Source organism: Gasterosteus aculeatus, chromosome 11, assembly GCF_964276395.1.
Source record: "Gasterosteus aculeatus chromosome 11, fGasAcu3.hap1.1, whole genome shotgun sequence".
In the NCBI taxonomy this organism is placed as follows: domain Eukaryota; kingdom Metazoa; phylum Chordata; class Actinopteri; order Perciformes; family Gasterosteidae; genus Gasterosteus; species Gasterosteus aculeatus.
In genome coordinates this window covers 13,826,486-13,840,995 of record NC_135699.1, presented here as the reverse complement: position 1 = coordinate 13,840,995, position 14,510 = coordinate 13,826,486, and the positions used below count along the sequence as shown (strand labels likewise).

Below are 14,510 nucleotides of genomic sequence, written 5' to 3'. Positions count from 1 at the left end.
GTGCATGTTTTTAATGAAAAAAGGGGGAAATTAATAGGTACTGTTGGATTTAAGCAGAAGAGCCCCCGTAGCGGTAGAAATTATAATATGTGTGACAATGATAGTGTTGGGATTGTAGGTTGTGAGCCACAGCACCATAGGAATAACTGGACTACAGTCCAGTGATGTCACAAACAAATCGAACAAAAGAAATCTGTTCCCTCACACACAATAGAAAGCTGATTTAAGTCTGTGTAGTTATCAGCTGACAGTTGCAAGCTGGAGAAAGGCCAATAAATAATTTAGATTCTGCAGTGAACGTAGATCACTGACTCTCCACATGCACCCAAACACACCGAGGTCCCTCGCTCTCGCTTTCTCTGTTGCAGGTCGTGTCTCACTTTGTCCCCGTCTGTCCCTCCTAACCACTTATATACTGTAGATATGTGCCTCAGGACACCACTCGCAATGTTGCAAAGGAAGTGGCAAAAACACAAAGAAATGGAATTGGAAGTAACACATTTAACAAGCTTCACATCAATCTATATTTCTATAAAGGGGAGGTAGGAAAGGTCAGTCAATCTTACAACTTTCTTATAGTATATTGGAAACAGAAGATGAGGGTAGAAACAGCTCGGCCGCGATACTGAACGCAGTCTCGAATTGTCATTTGATCTGTCATCGATTTTCAGGTCTTGGGGTCAGATATGGACCTGAGATATCGCACACAACAAATACATACACAGTAACTCCAGGGGTCCACAGTTAAGCACTAACTAACGGCATGCTATAAAGTCCATTAACACTGTTTCTTTTCCAACTTCCCATCTTCTGATTACGGGTGGTTCATTTATAAGACAATACTCGTATTATATTTCCCATTGATGTTGTCACTAAAGATAGCAAGATCATATATTGACTTCCTCTCCATTTACAGTGCAGAAATACACACTTAAGTGTATGCTGATGATGCAGCCAACAACACCATACAGTGTGTGTAGTGTAGGAGGGGACGGATGTGTGTGAGTACTGAAATGATTGCCCTGCAGATGTGTACAATGATCTTGTAAAAATCCATTTTTAGAGAGGCATAGTTTACAATAACTCCTGGTATGGAGTCAAGGTCGAATGGGCATTTAGGGTCAAAGGTCACTCGGAAAAGGCAGTGCGGTGTTTCATTTCCATGTTACGTGATATGTTAGTGTCCTAAGCACATTATTAAGGGCGTCAGCACAAACGCAATGCTGTATACACCCTTTGCAACAGATATGGATCACGTAGAAGCGGGATACAGAAACATCCCAGATTAGCTGTCTCGCCTCAGCAGAACAGTAAACAGAGAGCGTAACACTCCTGATAAGGTTTTCAAGCTGGTTCCTTGTTGCTGAATAAAACCACACAGCCCCAGTCTCTGCCTTTTGACAGGAGGGCGTTTGGCTCCAGTGTAACAATAGCTCGCGTTGGAGCTGACTGCTCGTTTTGCTGAATTAGGCTTCTCACAACTTTGTTTCTTTCAGAGAGTGCTGGACAATAAAGGCCAACAGTTCTTACAACATGGGACTTTTCTGTTTGAGAAAGAAGGTGGTGATCATATTTCATTGGATGGTGAGGGTCTGGTCACTCACGCACACACTGACGTGAGGGAGGGAGGCACACATTACCAAATACCATACAATGAGTTTTGAGTATTATCATCAAGGGTGGTGGAATCCCAGTGAGCCCACTACAATGGCTCAAATGGAATATCCCCTTGGCCAAAATTTGAGTACATATGCGAATAACACTAATTAGTTCATCTTTATGCGACAACAAAATAAATGTTCCTCCTCTGAAAGAGATTTTACAACAAAGGTATGGAAAGCTAAATGTTTAAGATGGTGAGAAGATGTAACCAGGTTTATTGCACGGTATTATTGCTGTAATTCAACGTACAAGTAAGTGATGAATGCAGGTATTAATTGTATTTAACAAGGCTTTACTTTCCTACCACTTTTTTTCAAATAAGAAAAACGGCACAGTAACACCCTGCCCTCTGTAATGCTAATTCTAATTAAACAACCAAATATCCGGCTACTGTACCTAAATGTGGATGTGAGGGAACAGTTATTTATATGGTTCTCCCGTGGGTCCAGTCAGTTCACGACTAAATAAAGCTGCAGGTCACAACTTTGCTGAATAGTGTGTGAATCCACTAAGATGCTTACATCTGGAAAATCAAAGCGCTGTTCAGTGAAACATCGGTTACTCAACATGCATCTGGTAACACTTCTGTTCTTTCCAATGAATCAATCACAGTGAGGAGGTTTTAAATGAGTATTATTTTGTGGCTAATCTTATTTTTGGTCTATTGGTCAGTGAGGTTATCCCAACTGAAATTGTGTCTACCCTGAGCATTACTGTTATTCATATTATTATTATTATTATTATTATGGGACAGTTACACAGCTGCAGCGCACGTGATATATTTAGCTTAAATGTTGATAAAAATAGAAACAAGATGTTTGTTGCCAATGATAATCAATTAAAATCAATCTGCAATAGATCAAATATCAATTTTCTCACAATTATTTGGATCTAAGAGATGTGGAACCACCGTTAGAACCAGTGAGGTGAGAGAACAGTGACTGCTGAGACCCACTTGGACCCCACAGTGGGTTCTGCAGTGACTGGAGGTGACCTTATGATTGATAAGGGGGATTGTCACCACCGCTCCCTGCAGGGAGAGGACCAACTCAACCGTCTCCAGCTTTAGCACATTAATCCATTCAACGGACATTTGACAAAACAAAAACCAAAAAAACTGAATGAAACTTTTCCTGGAAAGACTTTGAAAAGATTCTGTGGATTTTAGAAATATCGATTGAAGGAGGTTAGAAATAAAACTTAAAATAGAATTTCATTATTAAAAGCCATTTTGTTCCGAAAAGCCTCAGCTGGGTTTGATTTCCCACATCAGGCCACACAATGACATCATCTGTATCTCAAATCTGCTCAAGATTGGACAATATAATGTGAACGTTTTCCCTGAGAGGGCGATGCAATGTTCTACAAGCCACACTCGCATATATTGCGATTCAATAAACATCACCATAAAGCACAACTTCAGATATTACCAATAAATTGAATCAATACCCTGACACAGCAACTATTGGACATTATAAGCTTCACGAAGAGTTATTGGAGAGCTGTTGTGTTGGATTACATTAGACCTGTGTTCATGTTATTATACTACCAGAAGGTACATCACGGGATTGTTGGGACTGTGTACCTGAAAGACCCCAAAAGAATCCCAAATAGATACATACAGATGAAATGAAACCCCCCCTGAACAGCTGCTTTCTAGATCACCAGAGAGCAGTCGTGAGCTTCTCCTTATAGGTTCTACTTCTTACATCGAAGATTAGATTAACCTGATAACAATCCCCCCCTAACTCATTCGTATCACAGCGCTTTGTATCTCTTTTCTTAATGTTTATGAATATTCACAAACAAAATGCTAGAGTTATATATACTGTTAAAAAGAAATGGAAAAACGTTTTGTACAAGGAGATCATTTTTGTGTACCTAAAGACTTAAAGCTGGATGGAATATGACGGCTTGCCCAGCAGAATGGAATCCAGCCTTCTTTCATTTCACACATCCGCTATTCCTACTGTGACACGTCCAAATGATCTATCGTAACATACCACTCACACTAACTTCAAAATAACAAGCTCCATCTTCAGCCACCATAAAAAAGCCCTATCGCAAAGGCAAATTCAAAGAAAAGCTTGTTTCCTTCTAATTTCTACCTTCCGTACATGTTGGATTCCAGAAATCGCAGCGCCCATTTTTATTTTTTTTTAGTTCTCCATTTTATTAACAGCACCTTCAACGTTTATATTTTTTTATCTCAGCATTAAGTTAACGATCTATTTTTTTTCTTCCTTTAATTCTATCGTTACAGCATCCAAACACAAGTATATCCTGACTAAAAACCAAATTAACCCCCCAACTTCCTACCCAACCCAGCGCTTTGTTTAACTAGAAAGACAGAAGATTGTCCAGAAGACTAGAAAAACATTCATTGTTCAACAGTCATTAAATCGCTGTTATAGTCAAGGGGGAAAATAAATGAACTAATATACAACATTTACATTTCCAACACACACGTCAGCCATTTGAAAGGTGAATAGACAAGATTTAGAGGCACTACAAGGAGCTCCTGCATTTCACCAGAGAAACCTAATTAGTGTGTGTATGTCACGGCTCAAGCATCAGCATGGATCAATACAATTAATCCAATTCCCCCTCTCGTCATTAACACTCACACAGAAACTTACTTCAACATGTACATGCATCCACACACACACACACACACACACACACACACACACACACACACACACACACACACACACACACACACACACACACCAATCCAGAAATTGAAAATGCTCTAATGACTTCCTCCCCTGAATGGTGCGATACGAGCTGCTTTCATGAAAAATGAAAACGCAGGGAACTGCTGGAAACGTATTTAGTGGTTGTTGTACATAGACACACACTTTCAGTGACACTTGCAGCTTGTGTGATTAAAATGGGTGTGGGTGTGTGTGTGTGTGTGTGGATTAAATACTGTGTTAATGCATAAGTTAAAAGCCGACTATATTCACGCTTAAGTGCCCTCTCTCTCATAAACACACACACACACACACCCTATCTAGAAAGACACCTGCATCATGCTGATATGGGAGCTTGTGTGTCCATCACTGCAAGGCTAAACACACTAAATGGTTTATTCTCATTTCTCTAGGTCTCTCCCACCTGTCCTCCCCTCCCCCTTCTCCTGTTTCTCTATAGCCACACGGGGCGCTGGGCCTATACTGCAACCCCCCCCCCCATCACATATTACTACCACCACCAAACACTCAGCCATCACACACAGGAAACGTATATCAAGCAGGTCCCTGGTGACAGTGACATGGAATCACTAACAAATGTGATGGATGGTGATGGACAGCCTCATAAAAGGGGTCGCTGGGCCACGCTGCTCCTGCTCTTAATTAACCATAAACTACATGTCCGGCGTTTCCTCCCTCACCTCCGGCGGCACGTGGACTCACGCACTGCCGTCTGCTCGGCACACCTTTGTTACGAGAGCTGAGAAAAGGACGTGAGAAAAGACGTGAAGCGCTGGAGCAGACGTGCATGTACGTTGGGCCTACCTGATCCTCGGGCAGGGGCTACAGAAAAAGCAGCTGTGCTCACCACACAGCGCCAGGTAAAGGATATGGCCATTCGGTGATCTTTTTGGCGTATTTTCTGACGAAATTGTCCTCGCTGAAAATGAACAGCGAGCGGTTGACGGTGAAACAGTTCTGGCGCACGGGGATGGGGTTGTAGAGGGCCATGGTCCGGGCTCTCTGCGCCATAGACTGCTTGTACATTCTCTGGGTGCCCGGCCCTCCGGGTGGACCGTGTCCGTGCCCGTGACCGTGGGGTCCACCTTGCCTGCTCCCGCCTCGGCCGCCCGGACCCCCCGGGCCGGGCCCACCGCCGTACCGGGACTGTACCTCATTTTCGAACCGCGCCATTCTCTGGACACCGAAAGCCAATCTTCACGAAGCAGCGGAGAAGGAGACCAATGCTCAGCTGTGCAGGCACACAACATTACATCCCATTTGGATCAGAACGTCTCATATGCCAAAACGGGTTGTCTTGTTGTTTTAGCAGCCGGGGACGCCCATGTAGCCGAATGTCTTCCTTCCCTGCGCGTCTCCGCCAGCGGCCAATTGTGGGTGTGAAGACAAAAAAAAAAAGAAAGAGATGTGTTGGTCGACTGGCTCGCGGGTCGCACCGTGGGGTTGCTGCTGTAGGGTGTCTCCTTCTGGAGGGGGTTCTTATGTCAGCGTAAAGCAGAAATCGCCCCCCCGACATGAAATCATGGGGAGAATGTAGCGCGTTAACATGAATGTTTCATGTCGTCCGTGGTTCATGGCTGCACCAGAGCGCACCGCAGCCTCCTGCACCCCGTCGGCACCGTTTATTTCTTTACTCCTACGACAGCAACGATGGGCTCTCCAGATGCCTCTGATATCACACGGGCCTCGGCAAAGGGGACTGTCGACAATGAGTCCAAAAACATTAATTGTCAGCCTTTAGCGATGCCCGTCCCCGACGTTCAACTTGACCAAAAAAAAAGGGGGCATCGAAAAGGGAAAAGCCATGTAATGTATTTATTTAGAAACATCCGCAATGTTTGCCACGGGTTTGGCAATAATGTGGCTCCCGCCACCTCGCATTTGTTTCACCAGCGCGCTCCGACGAGCCTCGAGCCAATAAGGAAAACTGTGACATTTGCTAATAATGCGTCTTTTTCTCTCTCTCTTTCTCTCTCTGTCTCTCTCTCTGTCTCAGAGTGCACAATCTCGAGCAGGGAAGAAAATGAGAAATACCGTTTTCTTTTGAAATGTCGCTGTCATGGTGGTCGAGTGCTCTCGGAACGAATTCAATAACATCCTCCTCCGTTTCCTTTGCAGACCATCATCTTCTCTCCGTCACCTGCGCGGCCATCCAGGAGCCGAGAGAGGGGACGCACGGGCGGTCGTCGTCAGAGACGAGGGTACGACGGCCGCTTCTCCGCCGCCTCACACCCTCTCGTGTCCGTGGTCCGGCTGTTCGAGATGCAGCAGTGCCGAGAAAGCCCCTCACCATCCCCACCCCGAAAAGTCTACCTTATCGTCCGCACCGTTAAAGCCCCCCAAACGTCCTGGCAGAGCGTCCTTTCTCTCTCTCTCTCGCTCTCTCTCTCTCTCCCTCTCTCTCTCTCTCTCTCTCTCTCTCTCTCTCTCTCTCTCTCTCTCTCTCTCCCTCTCTCTCTGTCCAGGAGGAGGAGAGCAACAGACGGACAGACGGACTAAAATAGGTCCGTGAAGGGATGAAGAAACAACTGACAGGGAGGGGGACCGTCTGTTTCTTTGGAAATCGGGGGCCGGTGTAACTGAAATAACTCGCACTGCACGTAAACGAAATAATAATGTTGTCTTTCAGTTTGGGGTGAACCAAAAGAGAAAAAAAAAACCGAGAGCCCGCTGGGTTCTGCAACCGCAGCACATGACGCATGCAACTCGCCCAACTTCCAGGCGAGCGGCGCGCACGGAGGCATCGGCTTGGCTTGTTTATTTTAAGGCGCGTCGGGCCGCCCGGTTGGACTGAAGCGTTCCAGCCTCCCAACTCCAAATCAATATCAAATAACGGGTTAATTTAAAAAAAAAAAAAGCCTGTTGGCATAGAGGATGAGGCGGCAAGTGCGTGACAGCGTTTCTCATTTCCACCTTTGTACGCTTCATAAAGACGTAATAACTATTAGAGCCAGATGTGCGCGGGTGTGTGGCGGAGAGGCGGGGTGTCGGCATCATGCAGCCTTGTGCAAAAGATGCAGCTGCAACCCGAACTGACAATGACTGCGCGCACACGGGCGCGTGAGTAAGTAGAGCGCGTGCGCGTCAACGTGCACGCGAGAGTCTGCCTGTGTTTGTTAGGGTGGGGAGGGGGGGGGGGGGGGGGGGGGCGCTATTCTTAGCTACACACATTTGGAAATTAATGGACGACGAGAGCTCTCTCCTCCCCCCCTCCCTCCCTTCCCGATTCGAGGATCTTCTTCCCTCCCTCCCTACCTCTCCTCTCCTATATCTTCTCTCCTATAGCTTTGCCAAAAAATGGTTCTTGCTCAAGGTCCAACCGTGTGCTTTGCGCTAAAGATGTACAATGACATAACATACAGGGGGAAAAGTCAATGTGGATGGAATGCAGAGAGAAAATAAGCACCAGGGTGTTTTAACATAACATTTCTATAGAATACACTTATTCTGTGCTCAAATCGGTTACACCGAATATCTTCGCTTTCAAATTAAAAACGTCCTAAGACGCCTGATTGCGGATTGTATTTTGATCTAAAAGGACGTGAGCTGAGCTCCCGGTGCCACATTAATGCCGAGGGAAGAGCAGAGGAAGGCTGCAGCCCAAAACATCAAGGGACAACATGCTTTTAATCCGTAGTGTGACCTCGTTGATTGTTCTCCACAGATAGTGAAGGGGAAATGATCACGCCCACACTGGCCTTGATGAGCAGAAGAACGAATACTCTTCCACAAGTTGTTCAATCAGGAGAGAGAGGCATTGCAAGTGCGTATGACAATGGATAAAAAGCCACCGTAACCGTCCATATCCAGACTGACCCCACAAAAGTTGAACGTAAGAACACAAATTGTATGTCGTCATCATAACCAGAAAGAGTACATGGATATATGCATACATTGAAACTTAAATACGGATCTGACACCGGAGAAACACGCTTTTGACAGCATGGAAGAAATGCTACCGTGAACAGCATCATGAAATCAGCACTCCTGCTCTAATGTGGTGGATGTGTCAGGACCACGGAGAGCACCCTCACAAACCATTCAGCGTCGCTATAGTGCAAGAACTCAGACCGTGGAGAGTAACACCATTAGCATAGCAGGTGCCAAACTAATGACCACCACCACTGCGGTTCAGGGTAAATGAATGTGAGGACTGTGAGGTGGTGGGATCTTATGCAGCAACTTGTCACTTGCGCCCAGTTACGGGATTACTAATCCCCAACCTGGACCACCGTAGCGTCTTCGCTTCCTGAAAGCATCTGGCACTTGTTAGTCAATTATTGCCAAAACGAGCCTCCAAGCCAAACACCCATTTGGGAGATGAGGGACCCGAAAGCCCTTCACTGCACCACCATTAAGGTAAGACAACGCCCCAAACTATCAACAAATCTAGAATCTTATTATTTGTCTTTTTCATCTTTGGGTCTCGTTCCGTAACTGCTTCCCAGTTACAGTTTGTGTGTCTAAATGCTTTCAGTGCAGTTTGCTACACACTCTCTTCTGTCAGCTGTCTGAATAAAACCCCTGAAAACCCCCGAAAACCACACAATGTAGTGAGAAACAAAAAACACAATGTATTTCAAATCCCAAAATGTCCTCCTATTTTACAGTCTGCTATGTCTTGTGCGCGTGTGTTTACACTTGGGTGTGACGATCTGTGAAATTATCTCTCGCCCTTCGGAGCCTTTGAGGAGCAGCGGCCTTCTGTCCAAACCCGTTATTCCACACAGGCGGCATCAGAAGCACTGAGGAGCAACAGCTCCAAGGCCCCCCATGGATAAAACCGTCTTACCTCTCAGGAGCACAAGCATTGTCACTATAGAAGAGGTAGAGATATATGCAACAATCCGTGTCATGTGTGTATCGTGGTGTCACATGATACTGTTTTCTTTCGTTCTACAGAAGTGTATTTTCTTTTTAAATTGGAGCGTAAATTGGAGGATACTTCAAACAAATGCAACACACTTCATTTAAGATATCCTTAAAATACAACAAAATGAATATGGAATATGACAAAATTACCGTATGTGTACATAAAGCATGCATGTTTTTAACTTCAGATATTGTTTTACATTTTGCTTGAACGCTGAAATCGGCGAGGGAGCAGAAGCGCTAACTTCTCAAATGAAGGTAATGATTCAGCACAAGATGGAGGAAGTCAATAAACTTGGGGCAACTGTTTCGTTCTCAGTCGGATGTTTGAATGGTGGATGGTGGATGGCTGTGAGGCTGGAGCTCTAAGGCGAGTGTCGTGATTCAATGATTCATAAGGCTGAATAATTCAATGGTTGGATGCATGTAGAGCACTCCGCCCTCGCTGAACCTGGTCCTCCACAGACCCGATGCCGACTTGCAAGAAAACCTCTGCGAAACGTGCCTTCATTATACACAACGTATTGTGGTCGGTCGATACATTACAGTATGTCAAAAAACGCTAATTTCCCATTGTCATACCACATCTTAACTAAGGGGAAAAGCCGGCTTGTGTCACAGGCTGTATCTGGTTGAACTCTAACTGAAGCTTAATCTAACTGGTAAAGATGCCGAGTGGTTTCTGCCACTACACCACGAGAAAATGACACGGATTGAGAGAAGAACACACTGGTCAAACGCACAACTAGACGTTCTTCCCCATCTCTCGCTGCTTTCCTATGGTCCACCTCACTTAGCTTAAGAGGGTATTCGACAGAGTTAGCATTTCAATTCTGAAACAATGTTGGACTGTTTAAGAACAACTGCAATTTGACAGATTTCCCACTGTGGCCACAACATACTACCTTTTTCACATATGGTACTCCTGCAAAACCTGTAAATGATGAGTAAAACTGTGGGACTTCCCCTTTGTTTAACCTCACACACTTTCCATTACCCATTAATGCTCATTCTTTATATTAAATGGGGGGGGGGGGGCATATACCTCAGTGTTGAGGTATGCGCCCACCCACCCCACCGCCACAAGCTACAATAACATCCACTCCGTCCCACATGTTTCATGATTTGTTGACGCATGCATATCTTTAGGTTATCCTGCAACATTCTGACCTCCTGCCGACGACCCTTGTGCAGTAACGGCTTCCACATACGTACCTTCAAAAGTGACCACTGTAAAGTAATTTTCTGGTGATGTTCTGTTTGATTGTGTGATTTCACGGAATGTACATAATGATGCCTCCAGGGCAGGCTGACCGATGCCAATGCAGCGAGTGGTCGAAGCTTTAAACGAGGACACCAACTGGGATTGAGAAAGTGAACCCAAAACACTCATCATGGCCGGATGAATGTAATGCTGGGGGCGGCCACATGGCATCACAACGTTTGTACGTGTGTGTGTGTGTGTGTGTAGGAGGAGCAGAAGGGGGGGGGGGGTAAGTTTTATTGTGGATGCTCACTGACCGAGACCAACAGCCGATTCAGAGAAGGAGCACTAATATTCCTTGTGTGTAGGCAGTGGATGTGCATCTAAGTTCATGCTCACGTGCAGGACAAATAAAACGGGAATATGCTGACCGAAAGGCAAATACGCCTAAATAAGAGGTTTTCAAGATTAAGCGTATTATATTTTTAAACATCTGGAATGATTAAGCTACTCATGATTAACGCAGATGGTTCAGCACAAGCAAAGTCCTTAGTTCCTCTACCGCCTTCTGGGTCCCTGGTAGTGTCTTATAACGAGAGATCGTCTGCTCCCTCTTTTTCTATAGAAACCTTTCTTTAGTGGAAAATGGCCAATGACTGTTTTTTTCTTGGGGGATCTCTGGTGAGAATGAAATCACTTTGTTTTGAAGTCACTTTGCCATATTTCCTGTCAGAGGTCGGTTGTCTTTTAGCCATTCTATACTTCAAATAGGTTGCACAACATGCAGCAAATGGATATGTGTTTTGAGTCAGATGGTGGCTCCTATGTTAAGGACTTCATCATGTTGCTGAACTATGTTACATAGTAAGCATTTAAGTCACTACTAATTTAATGATAATAAGTGATTGCGATCCAATTTCCCCCAAATGACGGTTTTGTCATGCTGCATTTCAACACGTGGCAAAAGACAAATTAGAAACACCACTTCCTCCCTGAATGTTTTATTACCCAGATGTCTGGACATGGGTCAACTGACCTGAGTGTTCACTTCCCCCTAGTGGCCACATGACACAACAGCATATTCTGCATTGAGGATGCAACGGGATCGAGAGAGCAACAAAAGGGGTTCCATTTAGCACGCTTTTCAAAGATAAAGATAATATGCAATACACTTGATGCAAAGAGGTGGCAGTTATTGGCAGTAATTAAAATGCGTCAGATCGGTCAATTGTTGTCTGCTTCTCTAGCCTTAATAGCCTCTGTATTATATGATAAATATTTGATACGTAATATGTGTTCATGCGTATATAAATATGACCTTATAACTTGTGGAGAATTATTCATTTCAACTTAACAAAGTGTATCGTGGGAAACGTTTTCACATTCGCGCTACTGCTGGAAGACTCCAAACCCCATGATGCACTGCGTTTTCAACATGGCGTCTCACGTTGCATCTTGACTTCTGTCAACAAGCCCAAAACGCAGCTAGGGGTCAACCGGGTAGTGGAACGCGCTTAAATTATCATTTTCGAGTCGATAGGATGAAATTGTTGCTCGCAGCATTGAGACAAACCCACAAAGCAGCCGTTCACACCGGACAGCGGCGCCGCCGGAGCTCCCGAGGCGGCGGCGGCCTAGTAGCCCTCCGGGAGGAGGCTCTCGTCGTCGGGTCAAGCCAGGAGCTCGTACGGAGACTCGGCTCACAGGCGGAGGTGAGGACGGGCTTCATCACCGAGGAGGAGGAAGACGCTCTGCTGCGAGAGCTGGAGCCAGGCCTGAAGAAGAAACGCTACGAATTCGACCACTGGGACGATGTAAGATGTGCTCGCGTGGTCCGTAGTTGTAACGGCTCAACACGCCATGTAAAAAAAAAGTAAAGAAAAAGGGGCGGGTCTATCTACACGTTGACCCACCTGTCAGTCACCTGTATGTTATGGAACCTCCGCGGCTTGGATAGTTAGCAATATAAATGATAAAACATATGTCACAACATCAGATATTGAGCAAAATTTCAACACATGCATATATTCAACCATTTAGCAGTTTGCCTGCTTCCAGCAATGTTTCCTAAAGGTCAGCGACACTGCCTTAACACTCGACCTGCTCTAGGCCATCCACGGGTACCGAGAGACGGAGCGTGCGAGGTGGGGTTCAGCGTGCGAGGAGGTCATACGTCGGGTCAGGTCCACAGCGTTCCCTGAGGGGAGTCCGCTCCTCGGGCCTGTGCACGTTCTCGATCTGGACAAGACCGGCTACATCAAGCCTCACATTGACAGTGTCAAGGTTGGTTTTCTCTTCTCTTCTGTTCTAAGGTGGACAATATCCTCAGCATCCCCACTGGGAATATTCTGTTTGTGTGTGGGCTTTGTTGTTATCGTTGCTGTACTCTTACTGCGTTCTTTTTAAGTTCTGTGGTAGCACCATAGCTGGTTTGAGTCTCCTATCGGACAGCATCATGCGCTTGGTGAAGGAGGATTCCACTGATGAATGGATGGACCTGCTGCTGCCCCGACGTTCCCTCTACATTCTGAGGTTCGGTGTATCTTCTACCTACATTCTGTCATTGCTGTCAGTGCTGTAGGACACCTAACAACATCTTTAGACTGCAGTAATGTGTTTCATCCTGTTCTCTTCACATCCACGCAGGGACCAGGCCCGATATAACTTCACTCACCAGATCCTGAAAGACGAGGAGTCTGTGTTCAAGGGACGGAAAGTTCCTCGGCTGCGTCGTATCTCCGTCATCTGTCGAAACCTTCCAGGCTAACGGCCACTTTCACACAACTTTGATGTAAACACAACATCACCTGGATTTAATTGATTAAATGTCTTTGATCAATGTATCGCACATTAACAGCTCATTGTTTTGCTTCTTGTGCAGTTGCTTTAACATTAAACAATTGTATTACAATCCCTCTGGTTGAATTCTCTACTTCTGCATAATACAGGCGACTGTGTGAGTTCTTTCCAAATAAATGTATCGTTTTTTCCGCACTATACGGCGCCCCGGATTGGGGGGGGGTGTGAGGAGGTGTAGACTATGCCTTCAGGGTCCGATCGATGCTGCGAGGTTCATAGCACAACACCGCCATTATTAAAACGAAGAATGTTTACGAGAGAACGAATCAGGTTGAAGAACTTTTGTCGGAAGAAATGCGTAAATATGACCCCTTATACAAGCCGTCATTGGCGGACTACAAGGACCCGCGGATGGCCTCTGATTCACGGAGGAAGATCTCCACAAACGCCGGTTTGCCGTTGGAGAGGTGCACAAAGTTGTGGAGGAAAATACGGGACAAATGTGTCCGCGATGAAAAGCAGCAGTGGCGATGCACGGGGCAATAAAGTCTATGATAATTAAATAAACAAACCAACGACTTCCACACACAAAGACGTGACTCTCTAGGTTGTCTTCGACAGAAACACGTTACTCCACCTGTTGTTCTGGAGGTGAATTGCTCTGCAACACACGCAAGACTTTTAGAACCATGAATTAACCCCGTTAAGATGGTTCAGCTACTGTAGAGAAAAGGGCGCCGTCTCTCGCTCTTTAATCTCATGAAGTGCTCGGCAAGAACGAGAAGAACGCTTTGTTTCTTCGACGCGCCCTGAAACAAGATCCATATCTCACACACTTGAGCGCCGCTCAGCATCTCGCCGTCGTAGACCGAGCTTTGGCATGTTTGGCAGAGCGATGAGATAAGGCACTCCGGATTATAAGGCGTACTGCCGTTTTTTGAGAAAATTAAAGGCTTTTAAGTGCGCTTTTAAGTGCGCTTTTAAGTGCGCTTTATCGTGTGGAAAATACGGTATGTGAACTTGGATTCCTTATCCTTATTCTATACAGGAAGACAGCTCGGATGGTATTAATATATATATGTATACGTCAAATACAAATTATTTACATAGCACTTTTTTTTAGACAAAGATCACCAAGTGCTTAACAGAAGCAGAAAGAAAAAAATGAAAAGAAACAAAAACATTAAAGGAGGTTTGTAAAAAAGCACAGTAAAAAAAATACACAATCAAAATAAATAAATAAAAGTTGAATA

At 45.2% G+C, this 14,510-nt stretch overlaps 2 protein-coding genes across 12 annotated transcripts in view; one reads left to right on the top strand and one right to left on the bottom strand.

Annotated features, from left to right (window-relative positions):
• Positions 1 to 6,730, bottom strand: part of cacna1aa (calcium channel, voltage-dependent, P/Q type, alpha 1A subunit, a) — a 64,337-nt gene extending 57,607 nt beyond the window's left edge. For all 11 annotated transcript variants that reach the window (XM_078083923.1, XM_078083929.1, XM_078083932.1 and 8 more), the window contains exon 1: positions 5,255 to 6,730. In XM_078083923.1, the coding sequence (XP_077940049.1) occupies positions 5,255 to 5,555 (301 nt within the window). In that variant the 5' untranslated portion in view covers positions 5,556 to 6,730. The remainder of the gene's footprint in view (positions 1 to 5,254) is intronic.
• Positions 6,731 to 11,628: 4,898 nt separating this feature from the next.
• On the top strand, positions 11,629 to 13,369 carry alkbh7 (alkB homolog 7). The gene is made up of 4 exons (XM_040191897.2): positions 11,629 to 12,272; positions 12,568 to 12,741; positions 12,866 to 12,990; positions 13,105 to 13,369. Exons 1-4 carry the CDS (start codon positions 12,000 to 12,002, stop codon positions 13,223 to 13,225), a joined length of 693 nt encoding a protein of 230 aa, XP_040047831.2. The 5' UTR covers positions 11,629 to 11,999; the 3' UTR covers positions 13,226 to 13,369.
• The last annotated feature ends 1,141 nt before the right edge of the window (positions 13,370 to 14,510 follow it).